The sequence below is a fragment of the Lepidochelys kempii genome, chromosome 1 (genome assembly GCF_965140265.1).
Source record: "Lepidochelys kempii isolate rLepKem1 chromosome 1, rLepKem1.hap2, whole genome shotgun sequence".
NCBI lineage: Eukaryota > Metazoa > Chordata > Testudines > Cheloniidae > Lepidochelys > Lepidochelys kempii.
The window spans coordinates 215,754,040-215,777,410 of record NC_133256.1 but is presented as its reverse complement, the minus strand read 5'-3'; the positions used below and the strand labels follow the sequence as shown (position 1 = coordinate 215,777,410).

The 23,371-nt window shown below is 50.2% G+C and overlaps 1 protein-coding gene across 2 annotated transcripts in view; it reads right to left on the bottom strand.

Annotated features, from left to right (window-relative positions):
• Positions 1-1,323: 1,323 nt before the first annotated feature.
• Positions 1,324-23,371, bottom strand: part of LOC140898790 (alpha-2-macroglobulin-like) — a 57,982-nt gene continuing 35,934 nt past the window's right edge. For both annotated transcript variants that reach the window (XM_073313187.1, XM_073313198.1), the window contains 11 exons: positions 22,232-22,388; positions 21,831-21,905; positions 19,628-19,793; positions 14,651-14,874; positions 13,424-13,642; positions 12,974-13,101; positions 7,733-7,823; positions 4,395-4,463; positions 3,864-3,966; positions 2,916-2,957; positions 1,324-1,492 (listed from right to left, as the gene is read on the bottom strand). In XM_073313187.1, the coding sequence (XP_073169288.1) occupies positions 1,467-1,492; positions 2,916-2,957; positions 3,864-3,966; positions 4,395-4,463; positions 7,733-7,823; positions 12,974-13,101; positions 13,424-13,642; positions 14,651-14,874; positions 19,628-19,793; positions 21,831-21,905; positions 22,232-22,388 (1,300 nt within the window). In that variant the 3' untranslated portion in view covers positions 1,324-1,466. The remainder of the gene's footprint in view (positions 1,493-2,915; positions 2,958-3,863; positions 3,967-4,394; positions 4,464-7,732; positions 7,824-12,973; positions 13,102-13,423; positions 13,643-14,650; positions 14,875-19,627; positions 19,794-21,830; positions 21,906-22,231; positions 22,389-23,371) is intronic.

Below are 23,371 nucleotides of genomic sequence, written 5' to 3'. Positions count from 1 at the left end.
TCTACACCAGATCACAGGACCTAACTAGATCAGCCACACCATCACTGGTTCATTCACCTGCACGTCCACCAATGTAATATACACCATCATGTGCCAGCAATGCCCCTCTGCCATGTACATTGGCCAAACCGGACAGTCTCTACGTAAAAGGATAAATGGACACAAATCAGATATTAGGAATGGCAATATACAAAAACCTGTAGGAGAACACTTCAAGCTCCCTGGACACACAATAGCAGATTTAAAGGTAGCCATCGTGCAGCGAAATACTTCAGGCCCAGACTTCAAAGAGAAACTGCTGAGCTTCAGTTCATTTGCAAATTTGATACTCTCAGCTCAGGATTAAACAAAGACTGCGAATGGCTAGACAAGGACAAAAGCAGTTTCTCCTCCCTTGGTGTTCACGCCTCAACTGCTAGAAGAGGGCCTCATCCTCCCTGATGGAACTAACCTCGTTATCCCTAGTCTGATTCTTGCTTGCATATTTATACCTGCCTCTGGAAATTTCCACTACATGCATCTGATGAAGTGGGTATTCACCCATGAGACCTTATGCTCCAATACGTCTGTTAGTCTATAAGGTGCCACAGGACTCTTTGCCGCTTTTAAATATGCACAGTTTGGCTAAATAATGAATAACTAGAAGGCACAATTCACTACATGCATTTAAAGGGAAATTCTTTAGGGGACTTGAACAGGTAACATTAGGAGTAAATGTGCTGAAACCAAGAAAAGGGGAGCATTTCAGGAAACATTTTCTAATTGTGAAGGGGCTCCCAGACTGTGGAGTAGTTTCCCAAAGGGAAGGGGGTCGGAAGTCCCATTAGCTGAGGCACTTACAACTAGTATTACATAAATCCCTGGAACATGCCCTTCAATTCTAGGACAAACCACTTGTCACAATGCTACATGCTGTGGCCGGCTGCACTTCATGGAGGCAGCAGGGATGGAACTTACAGGCTGGTGTTCCAAACCCCCAGGCCTCAACCACTTCATCCAAAGGAGACCCCGTTACATGTCAGCCGTATCAGACCCCGGCACACAGCTGAGTATTTCTGTTTCCATCCCGTAGTGGGCAGAGAGTATCTACAGTCCCACAGTTCATGTTTACAAGTAAGGAACAATCCCACACTAGTCGCTAACTGGAAAAGGTGAGGGCTACTGGACACAATGGTGCTTAGCAGATCTTTTCCCACAGACCCTTTCCCCCTGGCTGGCTGTGCAGGGCAGAGCCCTAGCTGGATGGGACACATGTTGGCCTGAGAAGTCCTGGGGCTGAGCAGGGATAAGGGGGTTGGGAATAGAGAGGCCAGGAGCCATTGGTCAGGGTGGTGAATTCATTTATTTGTAATGTTTGTTTCCCTCTTGTTGCGGCTGTTTTCTCTCTGTTGCTCCCTCCAACCACCTCAGCCTGCGCAGAGGCTAAGCGGGTGGGACGTAGGAGGCTCAGAACACGACTCCATCCCTCATACATTGCTCTGCTCGGCTCCCACTGTGAGGGGGAAAGGAGCGGGAACAGGAGGGGTTTAGAGAAGAGACTGGCTAGGCCTCCCCTGGGCTTGGGCACAGAGCCAGCAACACACATCCAGGGCTGGGCACAACTGCTCTGCCGCAGGGAGCAGAGCCCTGCCAGGGCCCCAGGCAGGAGATTCCGTGGCCCTGATCTCTCCCTCCCAGGGACAGGGCCTTGCCTCATCTGCCTCCACACGGAGCGTCTCATAGCGCCGGGGAGTTGCAGCACAGGATCCAGCGCAGGCTGTGTCAGCCTAGGGTCTGCCTGGAACCATCTCTGCCGTGTCTGACACTGCAGAGCAGGGATGGACCTGGGGCCACAGGATGCATAGGCTCAGCTCGGACATTTGCTTTAGGAGCGAAGTGCAATGTTCCCTCTAATTTTTGACATGCTGTGTGAGCAAAAAAATTTCTTCTGTGCAAATTTTTGACAGGCCGTGTACACAAAAAACTTCTGTGCAAATTGTTGTGCTTCTGTGCAAATTTTTGTGCGCGCAGTGTTTTGCCATGTGCGCGAGGTTTAGGATCTGTGTGCACACGCGCACAGCTTAGAGGGAACAGCGGCGAGGTGCTGATCTGGGGAGCACGTCCTCTCCCTGCCCCTTTGTTCCTATGGGACCCGGCCCAGAATGGAGTGAATCCATTTACACCAGAGCCATCAGTGCCCACGGGAGGGAAGGGAGCTCCCTGCATTGGGACTGAGCACCTGCCTGTGGATCAGCACCAGGGGCATGAAGCCCAGAGTAGCCCCTGGATGCTGAGATCCTTCCCTGGGCCTCTCAGTCCTGCAGAACAAGGGCTGGGAGAAGGAGGCTTCTCCTGAGTCCTGCTACTGGGAGACCTTCCCCTCCTCTGTCTGCCTGGGTCTCCTGTGCTTTGGTTCTTTCATTCACTCTCTGATCCTCCCTGTCACAGATATTTTGGCTCCTCTGATCCTAGCCAGAAGCAGGAAGCTCAGACCCAACTGCTGGGGAGAGGGGTAAAGAATCTGAGCTTATAGGACAGGCTGAGTGGCCTCAGGTTCTTATTTTATCTGAGCCCGCACAGCCCATCTCTGAAAACTTCACAGAAACAAGCTGCCCAGTGAGATGGCAGGGACTTGTTGGCTCTGATTGGGCTGGAGCCCTCGCCCTGCCCCAGGAAGAGCCTCTCACAAACCATTGCAATGGCCCAATTTCCATAGGGCTCATGAGGCAGAGGCTGCGGGGTGAATGGAGCATCTATCCCCCGGAATAAGCAAAGACACCATCAATGCAGGCAACAAACCCCTGTGCAGGGGAAAAAAGCCACCAGCTCCGAGTGCACGGGGGATGCACTGCCTGGAGCTGAGCTCTCGCAGCGGGGAGTAGATCTGGGGGTGCTGTGAGCAGGACGAGGGGAGGAAATGGCTCTTCATACGCTACCTTTGCTGCAGGGGGCACTGTACTCGGCGATGGCAAATTCATCTGGAAGGCACAAGGGAAGGGAGATGTGATCAGGGCTGTGTGAGACCCAACCAGGACTCCTCACACTTCCACCAGGACCTCTGCAGAGAGCTGGCACCGCACCAGAGATCTCAGGGAGGAGGGGAGGGAGCCCTCTCTCCAGGGGCACTGGGGGAACCTTGCTGGGCTCCATGGGAGGAAGGCAACGGTTACCCCAAGGCTACAGCGCAACAGGCATCTCCAGAGGGTCTGTGCCAGGTGGCCTATGTCCGTTTGCACCTCGCCTGACACACGACCAGAGCCCAACGGCACCCCGGCGGTTTTGTCACCCAATGTCCTAGCTGGGAGCGGAGGAGCGAATGTGCCTCCCCCAGGTCAGCTGGGATCTCAGGGCAGGATCTGAACGCAAGACCCTCCAAGATCCCTGGGTTGGCACCTTCCCTCTACAGTGCGGGAGGGGTCTGGGCTCGTGGTGCGAGCATGAGGCCAGTGGAATATGATCCCTCGCCCATAATCCCTGTGTGCCCCACATTCTCATCTGGGAGAGGGGAGACGCTGCTGAGATGGGCCTGTTGTGTCCAGAGATGAGAGGGGGACGCTGTCTGCGTGGGGCAAACCAGTGTCAGGGATGGTGGCGGCAGGGCCGTTCGGGTTGGAAGCAGGAGGAGAAGGAAATGGGGTTTGCCCTTGAACCTGCCCGGGCAGTCGCTGAGCAGGCACCGCTGGCGTGAGGTTCTCAGCTCAGCCCGAGGCCTGTCCCCACCCTCAGGAGGCAGCCCAGGGGTGGGGAGGTGGATCATCAAGAGAACGAGGCCAAACACAACCCTGAGCCCAGCGGGTCCCCCTGTGGCTGTGACTGTGGCCTCTCCCCTCCCTATGACAGGCCCATGGTGGCTAACGTCCCCCCAGCCCTGCCCCCACACACACCTGTCTCGTAGTAATCATAGACTTTCACCAGCGCCGGCTTCAGGCTCTGCACGGGGAAGTCCTGCTCCACCGTGAAGGAGAAACTCTGAGTCACATTGCTCACCTGAGGTGTGGGGGGGAAACAGACGAGATTCAGGAGGACGCTCTGAGCCACTTCACCCCCTCCTTCCCTATCTCCCCACCCCTTATCCTGCAGGTCCAGCATCTGCCCTCCTTGGCTGCAGGGCCTGGCAGGGATTCAGGCCCTGAGGGAGAAGGGAGACGCCCTGCCCCCCCAATTCCCCTCCCCCCAGGTACAAGCTGCTCTCCCTGATACCCATAGGCTGGGGGGAGAACAGGTCCCCAACTCTGTATGTTGCGGGGAGCAGGAAGTGCTGCACAGCAATGCTGGAGAGCAGTAGCAGCTGTGCAGGAATACATAGGTTTGTTTTCCCCGGCCAGTGCCTGGGAGATTCCCGCTCAGTGCCTCTATGAAAGGTATGTCAGGGGATGACTCTCCCTGGCCCATCACGGCCCCATGTGAGCGCTCACCTGCTCCATATACAGCAGCACATGGTTGGTGCTCAGATCTGTGCGTTGGATGTGGTTATGTCCTTCCAGCTGCCAGTGGCAGAGAGAGAAGCAGGGTGTTACTGAGCCCCCTTCGAACCACCCCAGAATCCTAAGGAATGGGACGCTGAAGCAAACTCAGAATCGTTAGCATTTATCTTTGAGTTCTCCTGGGGGACAGGTGATTTCCCAGGGGATTGGAGGCAGGCAAACAGAGTATCTAGCTTTAAAAATGGGAACAAAGAGGACCCAGGAATTCATAGACTAGTCAGCCTAACATTCATACATGGAAATATAGCAGAAGAAATTATTAAACAGTCAACTTGTAAGGACCTAGAATGTAACAGGACTACAAGATAAAGCCAACCTGGATTTGTCAAGAACAAATTATGCCAAACCAACCTCACTTTCTTCTCTGAGAGGGTTACTGGCTTAGTGGATGGTGGTGGGGGGAGAGGGAGAGGAAAGCAGTAGTCATCATATATCTTGATTTTAATAAGGCTTCTGACACAGTCCCACATGCCATTTTCATAAGAAAATCAGGGAATTGTGGTCTGAATGAAATTATTATAAGGTGGATGCACAAGTGGTTGAAAGACTGTACTCAAAGGGCAGTCATCCATGGTTTGCTGTTAAACTGCTAGGGTGTATCTAGTGGGGTCCTGCAGTGGTCAGTCCTGGGTCTGGTACTATTCATCACTTGGATAATAGAGTGGAGAGCATGCTTATAAAATCTGTGGCTGTCACCAGCTGGGAGGGGCTGTACGCACTTTGGACAGGATGAGATTTTAAAATGACCTTGCCAAATTAGAGAATTGGTCCAAAACCAACAAGATGAAATTCAATAAAGACAAGTACAAAATACTACACGTGGGAAGGAAAAATTAAATGCACAACTACAAAATGAGGAATAACTGACTAGGGGGTAGTACTGCTGAAAAGGATCTGGGTGTTATAGAGGATCACAAATTTAATATAAGTCAGCAATGTGATGCAGTTGTGAAAAAGGCTAATATCATTCTGGGGTATATTAACAGGCGTGTCATATGTAAGACATGGTTTGTAATTATACCACTCTACTTGGCATTGGTGAGGCCTCAGCTGGAGTACTGTGTCCACTTCTGGGCACCACACTTTAGCAAAGATGTGGATAAAGTGGAGAGTCCAGCAAGCAGCAAGAAAAATGATAAAAAATGTGGCAGACCTGACCCATGTGGAAAGGTAAAAACTCTGGGCATGTTTAGTCTTGAGAGAAGAAGCCTGAGGGGAGAACCCGTTAACATATTTGAATACTCTTAAGGGCTGTTATAAAGAGCATGGTGATCAATTGTTCTCCATGTCTGCTGAAGGTAGGACAAGAAGTAATGGGCTTAATTTGCAGCAAGGGAGAGTTAGAAAATTTGTCCTAATATCTAACCTAACTGTAATGGTAATTAAGCACTGGTACAGGCTTCTAAGGAAGGCGGTGAATTTCCCATCACTGGACATTTTTAAGGACAGGTTAGACAGACGCCTATCAGGGATGAGCTAGGTTTACACGGTCCTGCTCCCTCACAGGTGGCTGAATCTGATGACCTCTTGTGGTCCCTCCCACTCCTACAGTAGAGTCCTGTGTGGGACTATTTTTTAATCCCACTCCCACCCGTTCCCGCTGTTATGGCAACGGGTCCTGCGGGATCTCAATCCCACTGCAGAGCTCTACACTAGTCGCACACAGGGCTCTATCCTATAGCTCTGTGATTCTTTGCTGGTGCCATAGGCACTGACTCTGTGGGTGCTCTGGGGCTGGAGAACCCAGGGAAAAAAATAGTGGGTGGCCCACTGATCAGCTCCTCTCCCTCCCCCCCCCGGCACCTCCCACCTACTGGTGGTCAGCTGTTCAGTGGTGTGCAGGAGGCTCTGGCAGGGGGAGAGAGAAGCAGGGGCAGGCAGAGGCAGAACGAGGGCAGGGTGCACTCAGGGGAGGGGGTGGAACGAGGTGGGAAGAGGCAGGGCGGGGGCAGCCCTTGGGGGAAGATGGCAGGTGTGGGCAAGGTCTGGGGCACAGCAGGGGTCAAGCAGCCTCGGCGAAACCAGGAAGTCGGTGCTTCTGGCTGCTGCTGCTTTAAAGGAAGAGGGAAAATCTGTACTGTGGCTCCATGGGCAGTGCGTAATGCAGCTGGGAGAGGCTAAGCCTCCCCAAACCTCCACTAATGCACCCAGCCGTGGCCCTGGGGCTGGGCTGCAGCAGAGCTCAGAGCTCCTCCAGGTGGGCCAGGGGTTGGGGATGCTTGGCCAGGCCAGCTGGGGTTCCTCTGTCTGCAGTGGGGGGCTCAGGGCTCCTCTGGCCCCAGTGGGTGAGAGTATGGGGGCATAGGGGTGGGGCCTCAGGCAGAATGAGCAGGTTAGCGGTGGGGCCTCGAGTGGAAGGGGCGGGGCAGGGGCTAGCCTCCTCGAATGGGGGGGTTCGTGCACTGCCTATGTATGGCCCCGCCCTCCTGGTGGACTGAGATGTGAAGTGCCACAGTCTGAGACCTGTGCGGCTGGGCCACAATCAAGAGCAGCATCAGCTCAGTGTCTGACCCATCCTGTGAGGGGAGGGCTGGGGTTGTGGGCAGGGCTGGGGCTCTAGGCACTGCCTCCCCTGAGCTGCTCATAGGCTTCATTAGTCTGATGGCATCCCACCTCAGGGCCCCTCAAGGGACACCTCCCAACATCTGAATCTCCCTGAGGAGATGCAGGGCCCAGGAGTTGCGGGGTGTGTGTGTGTGTGTGTGTGTGTGTGTGTGCGTGCGTGTGAGCGCGCGCGGGGTGGGGGTGTTAGAGCTGGGGGAGAAGAGAGGGATGCAGAGAGGTGGGGGCCCCTCACTCTCTCTCCCAAGCACCCCGTGAGCCCAGCCTGACTTCCCCTTACAGGAACGCTGCCCCCTCCAGGGGAGACTATGAGGTGCCTCCAGCCGGGCCTGCTCCCCCTGTGCGTAACAGTTTACCAGGGAGTCACGGAGTGGGAGCTCAGGGGGATGGGATGGGATGGGATGGGATGGGGAAGGAGTGGGGTTTCAGGGGAGGGTCAGAAAGAAGAGATAGGGTCAGAGAGACGGGAGACAAGGGGGGGGGGCTGATTCTGGAGAAGGGACTAGGGAGTGGCCAGGCTGCACTGGCAAAATGAGGGGTTGGGGTTTGAAGCTGACTGGGGGTCAGATACCCCTGAAGTGGGGTTTGAGTCAAGGGGCCCTGGATGCCCACTGGGTGAGGTTGGGGTTGTGGGGAGCTGGACTCCACTGGGTTGTGGGGCAGATACCCTGGGAGGGCTGTGACCCATACACAGAACTGGCCATTACCTTCCTCACTGATGACTTCACAGGGATGAATCCTGACAGCATCTTAATGTCAACGATGACCATGTTGGAGACAGGGCGTTTCCCTGTGTAGCTGGGAGACCAAGCAGGAAACAAAACAAGGTTTAATACATCTCAGCATAGAGATGATGCACCTCAACCCTGACCTGCAGCACCTCACACCCTGCCTGGCTCCTGCTAGTCTGGCCCTGCTCCCTGGCTCCCTGTCCTGCCACTACCTTTCATTCCTGCCCTGCAGCCCAGCCCCGCTGCTATCCCAGTCCCGGGCTCCCCACACAGCTCTTCCAGTGCCCCTCAGTCCTGCCCTTGGAGCAGTGGAAGTTTCTTGAAAGTCCCTGAAGCAAGACGGTATCCTTTCCGATAAGGGGTTTAGTTAAATTATTCCCATCGTTGGTGGCAAGAGGAGGAGGGAACAATTGAAATCAGGATTTAAATCACTTGGTTTTTTTAAATTATTGATTTAAAATAGAGTTGAGGTTTTGTAAAAGCAATGTAAGTATTGGTGCTGTTGCTACGTTAGATTGCAGTTTGTGATGAACTAAGTTATAAGGACTTGGGTTTTTAAATACCACTACGGCTAGGGGATCCTATTTGAATTTGACAGAACTTCTAGACAGAAAAACAAAATACTGGAAGTGAAGGTGCTGTGTCTACAAACTGTTTAGCAGGTACTGTAGGGGATATATAGAACAGGTACGGTTTGAATGATCAATAACTAGTGATTCTTTCCGGCCCTCAAAAATGAGAAAAGCTATCCACCTCTGTTTTACCCCCAAATAGGATGCACTTAGGAATAACAGGGTTCACATCAGGTGAGACCCTTTGTCTAAGGACCCACAGATCAGCCAAGGTAAGGAGTTGCTCTCTCCAAGAACAGAAACTAAAATGGCTAATGAGAGTATTGTTAATCACCTAGAAAAGAATCTCTCATTATTTGCATATGGACAAAACCTCTTTCTCCCTCCTAATTTAGCTAAAAAGAACTCCAAGTTATCAAGAAAGGGTCATTCCCTGCTTTCCTATACGAAGTGGCCCACGGCACATTGAGTGGGTCAAGAGATGGGTGGGGAAGCTGCAAGCTAAACCGTGGCAAATCAAGTGTAAAAGTAAAATCAGGCAGGCCAAAAAAGAATCTGAGGAGCCACTAGCAAAAGGAATAAAAACTAACAGCAATTTTTTTAAAGTACATCAGAAGCAGGAAGCCTGACAAACCTCAGTGGGGCCACTGGACAATCAACGTAAAGGAGCTGTCAAGGAAGAAAAGGACACTGTGGAGAAGCTAAATGACTTATTTACATTGGTCTTCACTGCAGAGGATGTGAGGGAGATTCTAACACTTGAGCCATTCTTGTTGGGTGAGAAATCTGAGGAACTGTCCCAGTCTGAGATGTTAATGGAGGAGGTTTTGGAACAAGTAGATAGATTAAGCAGTAAATAGTCACCAGGACCAGATGATATTCACTCAAGAGTTCTGAAGGAACTCAAATAGGAAACTGCAGAACTACTAACTGTGGCATGTAACCTATTGCTTAAATCAGCCTCTGTACCAGATGACTGGTGGACAGCTAAAGTGATGCCAATTTTAAAAAAAGGCTCCATTGGCGATCCTGGCAATTACAGTCCGGTAAGATTAACTTCAGTACCAGGTAAATTGGTTGAAACTATAGTAAAGAACAGACTGATCAGAAATAGATGAACACGATTTGTTGGGGAAGCATCAACATGGCTTTTGGAAAGGGAAATCATGCCTCACCAATCCATTAGAATTCTTTCAGAAGGGTCAACAAGCATGTGGACAAGGCTGATTCAGTGGATATAGTGTCCTTGGACTTTCAGAAAGCATTTGACAAGGTCCTTCACCAAAGGCTCTTAAGCAAAGTAAGCTGTCATGGGATAAGAGTGAAGGCTCTCTCATGGATCAGAAACTGGTTAAAGAACAGGAAACAAAGGGCAGAAATAAATGGTCAGTTTTCAGACTGGAGAGAGCTAAAGAGCAGTGTCCCACAGGGATCTATATTGGGACCCGTGCTGTTCAATATATTCACAGATGATTTGGAAAAAGGGGTAAACAGTGAGGTGGCAAGCTTTGCAGATAATACAAAATTATTCAGGACAGTTAAGTCCAAAGCTGACTGTGAAGAGTTACAAAGGGATCTCACAAAACTGGGTGACTGGGCAAAAAAATGGCAGATGGAAATTGAATGTTGATAAGTGCAAAGTAATGCACATTGGAAGACATAATCCCAACTAACATACAAACTGATGGAGTCTAGATTAGCAGTTACCACTCAAGAAAAAGATCTTGGAGTCACTGTGGATAGTTCTCTGAAAAAAAATCTGCTTGGTGTGTAATGGGGGGATATGACTGAGGTCTATAAAATCATGAATGGTGTGGAGAAAAGTGAATAAGGAATAATTTAGCCCTTCACATAAAAGAACCAGGAGTTACCCAATGAATTTAATGGGCAGCAGACTTAAAACAAACAAAAGCAAGTACTTCTTCAAACAATGCAGTCAATCTGTGGAATTCTTTGCCAGGTGATGCTGTAAAGACCAAAAATATAACAGGGTTCAAAAAAGAATTAGATAAGTTCATGGAGGATAGGTCCAACAGTGGCTATTAGCCAAGATGGTCAGGGACGCAATCTCATGCTCTTGGGTGTTCCTAAACCTGACTCCCAGCAGTTGGGTCTGGATGAAAGGGGATGGATCACTCAGTAATTGCCCTGTTCTGTGCATTCCCTCTGAAGCATATGGTACCAGCCAGTGCTGGAAAACAGGATATTGGGCTAGATGGACCATTGGTCTGACACAGTAGGACTGTTCTTATATTCTTATGACCAAACTACCTTCTCTTCACCATCTACAGGGGTGGGAAAGTACATCTTTCTGTAGTCTGTACAGAGCTGTATTAATCTTTGGTTAAATAATCTCATTTGAGCTTATTATTTGATAATCTTGAATCGTTATTAAATGCAAACTTGCAACATTCTATATGTGGAAAATATCTCGTTTTAATACATAATGTGAAATGCTTATGTACAATAAAAGAATGTGTGGAGTATGTCCTCCAAATTTAGAAGATTATAAGGGATTTTGTTGGTTTTCATTGTAAATAATTGCTGTGGTCTAGCAGTAATAGGAATTGTCTGGCACAAGGAAGAAGAAATGTTAAAAGATGTAAATCAGGGTATAACCTGGGAAAGTGACAGAAATTGCTTAAAAGGGGGGATCCTAATTGATAGTAGGGACTAAAAATGAAATACTGTCCTTGAAATGAATAAACAGCCTCCAATAAGAAAATAATTGAACAAATTTGTTACACACAAAGCATGTACTGAACACCAATGGAAGCAGCAAGCAAACTGAAAGAATAGGAATAAGAGGATGTCCCTTACCCTCTTAGGAGCCCTGAAACTAGAATATATAAACTGTATTTTTAGTAAAAAATTCTCCTTTAGTGGCATAAAATCTCTGTCACTTCAGATCCAAACTGGTTCAATGTTAGCACTGGGAAGTTATTTCAAAACACTAGCTAAGTCATTGTGAGCTTTTTGATACACACTTTCAAAAATAGGAGCTTAAAGTTAGGTCTGCTCTACACTACAGACCTATACCTATGTCACTCTAGGGTGTGAAAAATCACAACCCAAGTAATGTAGTTATACGAATCTAACCCCCCATGGAGACAAAGCTATGCTGGTGAGAGAGCTTCTCCTGTCAATATAGCTAGTGCCTCTTGGGGAGGTGGATTAACTACACTGATGGGAGAGCTCTCTGCAGTCGGTGTAGAGCGTCTTTATTAAAGTGCTTCAGCAGTGTTTTAAATGTAGACTTGTCCATAGGCTCTGTCAAGGTTCCTTCCCCACTCTGAACTCTAGGGTACAGATGTGGGGACCTGCATGAAAACCTCCTAAGCTTACTTTCACCAGCTTAGGTTAAAACTTCCCCAAGGTACAAACTATTTTACCCTTTGCCCTTGGACTTCCACTGCCATCACCAAACGTTTATCTGGGTTTATTTTTATTAGGAAAGCATTGTTTGGAAATGTCTTTCCCCCCAAAATCCTCCCAACCCTTGCACCCCACTTCCTGGGGAAGGTTTGGTAAAAATCCTCACCAATTTGCATAGGTGACCACAGACTCAAACCCTTGGATCTTAAGAACAATGAAAAAAGCTTCAGGTCTTACAAGAAGAATTTTAATAGAAGAAACAGTAAAAGAGAAGTAACAATAAAAAGAATCACCTCTGTAAAATCAGGATGGTAAATACCTTACAGGGTAATTAGATTCAAAACTTAGAGAATCCCTCTAGGCAATACCTTAAGTTACAAAAAGACACACAGACAGGAATATCCATTCTATTCAGCACAGCTTAATTTCTCAGCCATTTAAAGAAATCATAATCTAACGCATATCTAGCTAGATTACTTACCAAGTTCTAAGACTCCATTTCTGTTCTGTCCCTGGGAAAAGCATCACGCAGACAGAGCGAGCCTTTGTTCCTCCCCCCCTCCAGCTTTTTAAAGTATCTTGTCTCCTCACTGGTCATTTTGGTCAGGTGCCAGCGAGGTTATCCTAGCTTCTTAACCCTTTACAGGTGAGAGGATTTTTCCTTTGGCCAGGAGAGATTTTAAAGGGGTTTACCTTTCCCTTTATATTTATGACAGGCTCTGAAGCCTATATTTTGGCATCTTAGGGTGGGTATTGTAAAAGCACTGAAATGATTTAGGAGCACAAGTCTGATTGAACTTGGCCTGCAAATCCTGGTGAAGGAGAATGCCTGGGTCAAAGCATACAGCTCCTGTGACTGGGGGCAGTTCGCTCTGTGGGAGGGTGGTGGTGGTTGCAGGTATAGGATGGGCTACTGGCCGGGCAGTCTTGTGTCTGAGTTTGTGTTGCTCTCACACTAAGGGTGTTACTGAGATGCTGACTTGTCCTTTTCAGCCTCAGAGAAACCAGCACAGCACAATCACTCTAACAATTTAGCAGGAGAAAGTAAAGAGCTAGCAATACAGAAATACAAAATCTGATTGACATTGAAAAGAGCAATTGCAATTAAGAAAATACCATGATTTAATGTAAAAAATCCATTTTTAATTTTTGGAAAAATCAAAAATATTGATTTGTATCAGCTTTTCTGGGGGCTCCCCATACCTCTGGAATGACTTGTCCCCAGCCCTAGGGCTGCTCTGGAAGGTTTGGCACTGCGAGGGGGAGTTACCTGATGTTTATGGTGATGTCAAAGGTCCTGTGAGCCTTGATGCTGTCACACGTCTCAGGGACCGTGTGCACCTCCAGCGCGAATGGTGCCTCGCCTGGCTTGGGGAGCACATTGTACCTCAGGCTGGTCTGGAAGAGAATACACAGTTCTCTGTGTCTGTCCATCTGTCCCTCTCCTCTCTGCTCTTCTCCTCCATCTCCTCCCCTCGGCTCAGTTTCATTCTTTCCTTTATCTCTTCTCTCTCTCTCTCCCCATTCCCCAACTCTCTCTGTTAACTCTCTCTCCTCCTCACCTCTTTCTTATATTCTCCTCCTCTTCCGCATCTCTTCCTCTCTATTCCTTCCCTCCCTCCCCTCCCCAATCCACCCCATCATGCCATCTCCAATGGGAATGATACGGGCTCCCCTCAGCAGCAGCCTCTCCCTCTCCCCCTGTCCCAGGGTCCCATACCTGCACGTAGACACATCCTTCTCCTGTCACCCCCATGCTGTAGTCCCCTGGCACCTCTGGCAGTGCCATACGCTGGAGCAGCAGACGGTTCGTGTGATCCACCTGGAACTGGGCCTGGAACTTCCCTGTGGATTGCAGGGTCACTGTGGACGCTCCTCCTCTCTTGGCATAGGTGGAGACTCCATATCGGGATAGCGCCTGGAGCGCCACCACTGTGTCCTGCCAGACAAGAGATAGGCCCAGGTGCCCAAGGGAAAGAATGAGCCATTTCTATGGGCCTGGAGCCCCCACTCCACCAGCTCTTCCTACACAGCAGTGCCCTGATTTTCCCATTTTCACTCATCACTCCCACAAGCCATTCACTCTATTCCCTTGGGCCCAGATTCTCAAAGGTATTTAAGCACCTTTCTCCTCCTGAAAGCAGCCAAGCATCTAAGTACCTTAGGGAACCTAGGCCTTGGTATCTCTGACACTTCACCACAGGCATCTGAGGAAAGATGCCAGCACCTTTCCCTGAAGGACCAACCTGAAGGGATAGCTCAGGATCAAGTGAAATGGGAGCTGCCTGTGGCTCAGAGAGGACCATAGTGAGGCAGCCAGGAGGCTCAGTAATGGAGTATGAGAAAGTCTTACAGCCCTTTGGGTATCAAGCCAACCAGGGAAATGGTGGAACATGGGGCCAATGATTGGTCCTGTCTAGAGAGGTCGTCTCCTGAGGTCCCAGCCTCCAAGTACCAGCATGGCCTGTACCCGCTCAAAGGGGGAGGTGGCATCTCCTGTTTGGTTGTCACTCAGGATGGCGCTTCCTCCCCTTTCCAGGTGTGTCTGGAAGTGACTGGCTGCTGCTGCTTCTCTGGGGAGGCCTCAGCTCCCGAGCTGAATTGGCCTGGTTGGATGGGGTCAGTGCTGGGAGAAGCTGGGGATGGCACTGCACTACCTTGCGAGTGCTCAGGGCGACTCTTCTGACCTCCATACACAGGAGCATCACTTGTCCAGTCTCCTGCCTCATAAGCCCCCCTGGGCCTGTGAGGACCTGATGTAGCCATGCTCTATGCTGTGACTATCCCATTATCTAAACTAAACTATACAGCCAGGGGAATGCTACCCCTTCCCTCTCCCCAGGTCAGCCTTCCCCTCCCCCTGGATTATTTGTCTGTCTCCTGCCCTTTCCTGTCTGCCTCCCACTCCTGCCCTGGATGTCTGAGGCTTGGGAGGGGAATAGATCACCTGGGTGGAGGAGAAGCCCCCATTGGGATTCTGCTGCTTGCTGATCCACTTTGCAATTTGAGTTGCTAATGACAGGTCTCCTTGGGATGGTGCCGGCCGCGTGGTGAGGTAAGCGAGGAGCACATAGGACGTCATCTCCACCTCGGCAGAAGGAGCACGGGGGTGATAGAAGGGGAGATCTGCCTCCGGCTCCTTCCCAGGCCTCTGCCAGTGAATGGAGCCATCTGCAGTGGGAGAAGGAAGAGGGAGGGCAGGAGAGAAGGAAATACAGATGCTTAGTACATGCCATTTCTAAGGGGGTTATTGACCTGCTGCTGCTGCGGGTGGGAGAACAGAGCCCCCCGTGCTAGTCTGGCATATTGTCATGAGACTCAAAAGGATTAAATAGTCCCTCACTTGTTGATCTGGTAGAATTATACAAATCTTGTGGTATGAACACTCAGTGACTAATCAGGCTGCCACCTCTGCCACCAATCACACTTGGAGTTGCAGCTAGCAAGAGATGTTAAGAGTAACAAGAAGGGTTTCTTCAGGTATGTTAGCAACAGGAAGAAAGACAAGGAAAGTGTGGGCCCCTTACTGAATGAGGGAGGCAACCTAGTGACAGAGGATGTGGAAAAAACTAATGTACTCAATGCTTTTTTTGCCTCTGTCTTCACGAATAAGGTCAGCTCCCAGACCGCTGCACTGGGCAGCACAGCACGGGGAGGAGGTGACTAGCCCTCTGTGAAGAAAGAAGTGGTTCGGGACTATGTAGAAAAGCTGAACAAGCACAAGTCCATGGGACCGGTTGCGCTGCATCCGAGAGTGCTAAAGGAGTTGGCGGATGTGATTACAGAGCCATTGGCCATTATGTTTGAAAACTCATGGCGATCAGGGGAGGTCCCGGATGACTGGAAAAAGGCTAATGTAGTGCCCTTCTTTAAAAAAGGGAAGAAGGAGGATCCTGGAAACTACAGACCAGTCAGCCTCACCTCAGTCCCTGGAAAAATCATGGAGCAAGTCCTCAAGGAATCAATTCTGAAGACTTAGAGGAAAGTGATCAGGAAGAGTCAGCATGGATTCACCAAGGGCAAGTCATGCCTGACTAATCTAATTGCCTTCTGTGATGAGATAACTGGCTCTGGATGAAGGGAAAGCAGTGGACGTGTTGTTTCTTGACTTTAGCAAAGCTTTTGACACGGTCTTCCACAGTATTCTTGCCAGTAAGTTAAAGAAGTATGGGCTGGATGAATGGACCATAAGGTGGATAGAAAGCTGGCTAGATTGTCGGGCTCAACAGGTAGTGATCAATGGTTCCATGTGTAGTTGGCAGCCGGTATCAACTGGAGTGCCCCAAGGGTCGGTCCTCGTGCCAGTTTTGTTCAATATCTTCATAAATGATCTGGAGGATGGTGTGGATTGCACCCTCAGCAAGTTTGCAGATGACACTAAACTGAGAGAAGAGGTAGATACACTGGAGGGTAGGGATACGATACAGAGGGACCTAGACAAATTAGAGGATTGGGACAAAAGAAATCTGATGAGGTTCAACAAGGAGAAGTGCAGAGTCCTGCACTTAGGACGGAAGAATCCCATGCACACTACAGACTAGGGACCGATGGCTAGGCAGCAGTTCTGCAGAAAAGGACCTAGGGGTTACAGTGGACAAGAAGCTGGACATGAGTCAACAGTGTGCCCTTGTTGCCAAGAAGGCCAATGGCATTTTGGGATGTATAAGTAGGGGCATTACCAGCAGATCGAGGGATGTGATCGTTCCCCTCTATTTGACATTGGTGAGGCCTCATCTGGAGTACTGTGTTGTTTTGGGCCCCACACTACAAGACGGATGTGGGAAAACTGGAAAGTGTCCAGCAGAGAGCAACAAAAATGATTAGGGGACTGGAACACATGACTTATGAGGAGAGGCTGAGGGAACTGGGATTGTTTAGTCTGCGGAAGAGAAGAATGAGGGGGGGATTTGATAGCTGCTTTCAACTACCTGAAAGGGGGGTTCCAAAGAGGATGGATCTAGACTGTTCTCACTGGTAGCAGATGACAGAACGAGGAGTAATGGTCTCACATTGCAGTGAGGGAGGTTTAGGTTGGATATTAGGAAAAACTTTTTCACTAGGAGGGTGGTGAAACACTGGAATGCGTTACCTAGGGAGGTGGTGGAATCTCCTTCCTTCAAAGTTTTTAAGGTCAGGCTTGACAAAGCCCTGGCTGGGATGATTTAGTTGGGGATTGGTCCTGCTTTGAGCAAGGGGTTGGACTAGATGACCTCCTGAGGTCCCTTCCAACTCTGATATTCTATGACTCTATGACTCTGTGCCTACATCCCCTTTATCTTATAAAGGGACATCCCAGGAATGGACAATAGCAGCCTTTATTGGGCTCTTTGATCCAAAAAGTGTGAGGTCACTAAGTGGCCCCAGGCGCTCAAGGCTGAAGGGTTACAGCAGTGACGGTCACACCCCACTCCAGCAGGGTGAAGAGCCCATAAGTCCTTCTCTTACCAGCACAGTTCCAGTTCTTCCTGGGATTTCCTGGGACATCAGGACCCTTTTTTGGGCCCCCCCAGAATGATCTGTTTTTTCATTTGATCTGTCCAAACATCAGGCTTCTCCTCTTCGTTTGTCTCTTGCTGTAGGGAGCAGATGTCACTCTGTGCAGACCAGGGGCCATCGCTCCCATGGAACGAGTGTCCAGAGTGAGGAGCAGCGCTTGGAGTGAGGAGTGGAGCGGAGCCAGTGAAGACACCGGCAGAGCTGTGCTATTGCTCAGTGGGAATGGTACCATTTATTCAGGGGTTCAGGATATGCTCACTCACAGCACTGAGGTATTGGGGGACCCCCCAGATACACCTGTGTCACTGCAAAGTCAGGCACCGGCAGCCCTGGCCCCAACTCATGTTTTTTAAAAGTTTCCTTTGTCTTTACATGAATATTTCAGCGCCTTTTTTTTTAAAAAAGCCACCATCAAACCGTCCCCCAAGAACTAGCCCTAGGGAAAGGGGACTCAGCCCCAACTCTTTCTGCCCTGGTGATGCCCCCTGTCTGGGGAGCTGTAAGGCATCTGCTAGTATCCTAAAATGTGCCCCTTGATGCTTCTCCCCATTTATGCCCCTTGGACCAAACCATCCTCTGCCTCACCTACTGCCCCCTGAGCTGCTCTTGGCGCTGGCCCGCTCCTGGGCTGCTGTAGACAGCAGAGCCTGCGGGGGGTGGAGGAAGCTAGATGCCACTGAGATGCTTCCTCCCCCTGCAACAGACTCCCTCCTCAAAATGGGCAACAGTCCATTGGTGGTGGTGGGGGGAACAGGAATCCTCCTGAGGCAAAGGGGGAGAGGAGGGTAGAGACGGCCTGGACCCAAAGGAGTGGGGAGAGGGAGAGGGAAGGAGAAACCAGGGGAGAAAGAAAGAAAAACCTTGAGTGAGAGATCCTAGGGAGGAGGGCAGGAAAGGGAGGGAGAGACACTCAAGGAGGGTGGAAGGGAGAGAAGACGCCTCTAAGACCTGGCCAATACACAGATTCTGTGCCACGACAACTATTTTGGCTAGGGCTGTGACTTTTCTACTGGTACCTCTAGTCTGGGCACGGTTATACCAGCATAAAGGTGCTTTGTACTGGTAGAGCTGTAAGGGAACAGTTCTACTGGTATGAACACCTTCACACTGCTATAACTGTGTCCACACTGGGGGAATCGCACTACTTTAACTATACCAGTACAGCTACAGCAGAACGACTTTTATGTTTTAGACAAGGCCGGAATGTTCATTTACCCTGGGGAAATGCTCTGTGCTAGAAAAGAAAAAGCATTAATCAACACGCTGGTCAACAGTACTCAGCACCTAGCATAGTCAGGGATGGTTGGGCTTATAAATGCATTTACTGTTTGTAAGCTTAGTCTATGGGGCGCCCTCAGGTGAGCCACAGGCAGCTAATGTGATTGGGTTGGCCATGACCAGCTGCTGTTTTTCACCCCACCTGACCCTGTCTAGACTAGATGCTGAGTTGTCTTTAGCAGTCTGTCAGCTAATGCACTTTCTAACACAGTGAGTTTCCTCACCTGCATGAGGCCTATGAGTGTGGGGCTGAGGCTCTGTGTTTGTGGGGGCTGGGGCGGGGGACAGAGAACCCAAGTGTCTGTTGTGAGGGGAAGGGAACTTGGAGTGTGCGTGTGCTGGGACTCTGCATAACAAGTCCCATGTGCACTAGGATTGTGGGCAGCTTGTGTGTGTGTATGAATAGCTTTCGGCTGGGGGAGAAGGAGCCTGTGTGTGTGAGTGGATCCTGAGGCAACCTGGCATGTGCTTGTGCATTACCTTGTGCCTGGGGCAGGTTGGAGTGCGTGTGTGGGCAGAGAGATTTGGGGGGTGCAAGGCAGCAGGACAGTATGCCTGTGATTTTGTGGGCTGGGAAGTAGGGAGTATGTGAGAACTTTTGGTGTGGGAGGCAGGAGAGAGATTTGGAGACTTGGGGGAAGGAGGAAGAGAGCACAAGGAAAAGAAAGGAGAGACCAGCTATTTCTCAGTATAGAAAAGAGGAAAATGGACTGAAACAAACAGAGGAAAAGCTAACAACTCCGGAGTAGAGGAAGGGGGCAAATGGAGGGAAGGCAGGGACAAGGGAAAGGGCAAATACAAGGGAGACAAATGCAAAGGGAATGTTGATATTTTACCTAATAGGTAGGTTGGATACTGAAGGGTGAATCAATGACCCAGTTTAAAAGAACAAGGGGTCCTTAAAAGGGCAGGGATACAACATGCTGTGAGGTCAGAAATGTGCCAGGGCCCTGGCTGCCTCTCTCTCAGTCTTGTTTCTTCATGTCAAATAATGTTCTCCCACCTGGTCCTGGTCCCTCCTAACTTTCCCCTGCTATGATTTCCCCTCTGAGCACCTGTATATGATTCTCAATATATGGTCACCTTACAAGCGGGGGATGTAGGGCCCGTGGGATGGGATTCAGAAGAAGGGGCTGTCAGGAATTCTCACCTTCTTTCAGAGCTTCCTTATCAAGCGAGTCCAGCAGTGCCCTGCGCTTCTCCTCCCTCCCCACCAGGGCAAAGGCGTAGGCCAGTAGCGCCCTGGTGTACACGTGGTTTCCTCCCTGCTCTGCGGCCGTCTCCAAACAGAACAGAGCATTACGGACCACAGAGTGCTGTGTTGGGAGAGAGACATGAGCTGAGAGGGGGAGGGGAGAGGTCACCATGGCAGTGAATTCAGTCTATGAGCTCAGCAGACAGGAAACAATATGCACTTTTTCCATTTTATGAAGTATTTTTTCCAGACTTTCTGACACATGGGTAACTCAAAACAATAACTGATCTTTCAGAGCCAGATTCCCCAGGACACTGTCTCGCTTTCACCACTCCAGCAATGCGTAGTGGCTGGTTTACAGCTGCTTTGCATCAGTAGGCTGGCACTAAGTACCCAGAGTGAACCAGTGAGTTTGGCCCTTCACGTTTGGTGAATGGCAATGGTGTACTGGGGAACCTGGCCCTTTAAATTTGTCCTGTGGTCGGTCCTTACTTAGAAACATTTGAAAAGCAAAGTTTGGAATCAGACATTCCCCGTAATGACATTCCAAGGGATACCAATGTGCGCAGGTCCATACGCGGCAGGACAGTTCATCTGTTTTCGTCAATGGCTGAGAATGGAAAGTCCAGCAGACAGCCCCATCTTCAGTGGCTTGAAACTTTTTCAAAATGTTTTGATCTGAACCTTCCTACCCCTTGGTGTCTGCTAAGCTAGAGGTCTTTCTGGGAAGTTGGAGAGAATCAGCTTAGCTGGTTTTGAGACAGGAAAGCCTGAAAACAAAATGCCTTGGGGTTTATACTCCTTCTACCGGAGAAGGGCTTAATCAGGACATCAACTTTCCTTAATTAACTACAGGGGATCAGGTTAGTCTAATGACAGTGGAAGGGAACTGGCTGCCACTTCATCAGGACAACGTTAACAAGTAGGCCATGTAGGGCCACATCCACTTGTCTTGTCCGACCGCAGCCAGTAGCAGCACACATCTAAAGCCTGGTCTGGACTCAAGTTACAGAACTCAGGTTTTCTGGGCACAGCCTGGCACACGTCCACACTCAACTTGCCTACTGACAAAAACCCTACACTTTTGGGGGCATACTGACTCCCTTTTCTGGAGTGGCATAAGCCCCATTCCAGTGGAGTTATATCTACACAGTGGTCAGGTGCATGTTCACCGGAAGTACCAGTGTAAGCGGTCTTTCCACTGCAGTCCCACAGTGCAACTTTCTCTTTAGCAGAGACGGTCTGGCAGCTCTTTTGAACCAAAGGGTCCCAATGTTGGGAAGCCCGCCTGGCTTTTACACAGTCAGCACATTCTCCACAGCCACAGCTATTCCTGCTACTTGCTACCTTTTCCCACATGCTGATTTGAACATTTCCCACAAGCACAGTGAAAGCTACGCAGCAAAATTTCCCCACAAGGCAGTGCCACTGAAAGTGGCACAGAGGACACTGGGATGCCTACCCACAATGCACCACACTTTTGCCAATCTGGCCTGATAGTAGGTGAACACAATGCATTGGCACAAGTGGCCCAGTGTGAACTCACTGCACCAAAATAGTCTTTTCGGTTGCACGCTGATCATAAAACTTTTAGCAGTGCGACTTTTGGGTGTGGAGCAGACCTAACAGAAGGAGAACAGAAATCAACCCTTGATGGGGACCCATTTGGCTGGTGCCAACTGCCAAGGGGTTAAGTGTTATTTACCCAAGTGTTCAATATCTGTAAAACTCGGAGCTGTAGGCTTGTAAGAGAGGATCAAGCAAACACCAGCTCAAAAAAGAAAAGGAGGACTTGTGGCACCTTAGAGACTAACCAATTTATTAGAGCATAAGCTTATGCTCTAATAAATTGGTTAGTCTCTAAGGTGCCACAAGTCCTCCTTTTCTTTTTGCGAATACAGACTAACACGGCTGTTACTCTGAAACCAGCTCAAAAGTTTTAAAATAAAGATCATATAAAAGGATTAGAGATGAGACAGAGCCAGCGCCCTGGACTGGAAGAGAAGCTGCAGGGAAATCCAATCCCAGATTTGGACCTCAATTTAAAGTCTTTTCTGACTGGATTTCCCCCTTTTTTAAAGGCTTCTCTCTCAAGATGGGAGCTGGGGACCCCCAAGTTGGCAGCCTATGTCTGGCTTGAGGGGTTACAGGTACGTACAGTGATGGGCAGAGGAATCTCCAGCAGTGCGATGGTGATGTAGGCAGAGAGCGTGACCTCATCGTCCACCCCGCCCTGCAGGGAACCACAGAGAGAGACATTAACCCTGAAACCCCGCCCACTGGCCCCTCTTCCCAGGGGTGTTCTACATCCCTGTTCTTCCCACACTATGGTAGCTTCCATGTATCTGCTCCTCTTCTCCCTTCCCCTGCCCATGGTCGCTCCATGTATAGTATGGTACCCCCTGCTCTTGCCTCCCTTAGTAGATCCCATCTGCCCCAACCCCATGTGCGGCAGTGGCTGAGCTGTTCCCATGAGGAGTTGCACGCTCTCTCTGTGTCACTGGAGTCCTGTATGGGTCCCATGATGCCCATGGGAAGCTGGCTGGGCAGATACGTCACCTTTATGGCATTGTTCAGGAGCGTCCCGGAGCTGCGGAAGCAGCCGTTGTCCTTCTGCTTGCCAGCGAGCCAGGTCAGGGCGTCCTGGATGTGCTTCTCCTCGATGAAGATGTGAGAGCGGGCCTGCGCGAAGGACTTGAGGACGAAGGCCGTCAGCCTGCGGCAGAGAGTGGGCAACAGTGAGAGCTCCTTCCCATGCCCTCTGCTCGCTGGAGGGGTGGGGTCTTGGGGCATCGCCAGCCTGAGGGGAAGCAGCAGGGGCCGGAGAGCTGGTGGCCATGGGTCAGGGAACCATTAGCTCACTCAGCCACCTACTGACGTGCAGCAGAGCCTGGCGGCAAGACCCAGCAGTCGTCTGACAGGGCACAGCTAAACTGCCCGTTTTAGGACAGGAAGTGAGCCAGCTTCCTGTGTTGGTTTCAAATGGCTGGGGCACAGTTTAGGGGTGGGTTTAGGGGGTGGTTGTCCAGAACCCTTGGGAGAACAGACCTCAGAATCTTCAGTGACCAGGAATGGCCAGGACGCTGGCTCTGCACTTTCTTATGATAAAAACAGCAGCACAGCGCCCCCTAGCATCAGACTGGGGTCAGCACTCAGAGGGAGAATGCCCCTTACTGAGCCACCCACCCCGCTCCCTGCAGCACAGCGCCCCCTAGCACCACACTGGGGCAATAGAGTCAGTAGTGGCAGAGGGAAGAGCAACCCCTACAGAGCTGCCCACTGCCACTGCCTGCAGAACCTGTTTGTTCACCCGGCAAGGCATTCACTAAGCATTGAGGGGCTGTGATGGCTCCACCCTCAGTTACCAGCCTCTTCATTATCCTGAGGGCAGTGGTGGCCAAACTTTTCTGGTTGAGGATCAAACACGTAATTTCAGAAAGGTCAAGTATCCATAATCAGGACTTCGGGGAGGATTCTCTGCCCTGTTCTGACCCTTGCACACTGCTCAGGTAATACAAAGGGAGCTGAAACTACTAGCAAGTCACCCAGCAGGGCAATCTTTGGCCGGCACTTTTATGCCATCCTCCCTATAGCCTCTGGTACAGAAAGTGAGTCGCTGGAGTGTACAGTGTTCTGGATACACCTAGCTGATATATGGTCCTCAGGGGACTGTGGCCAGCTGGAGCAAGTTAGAACAGA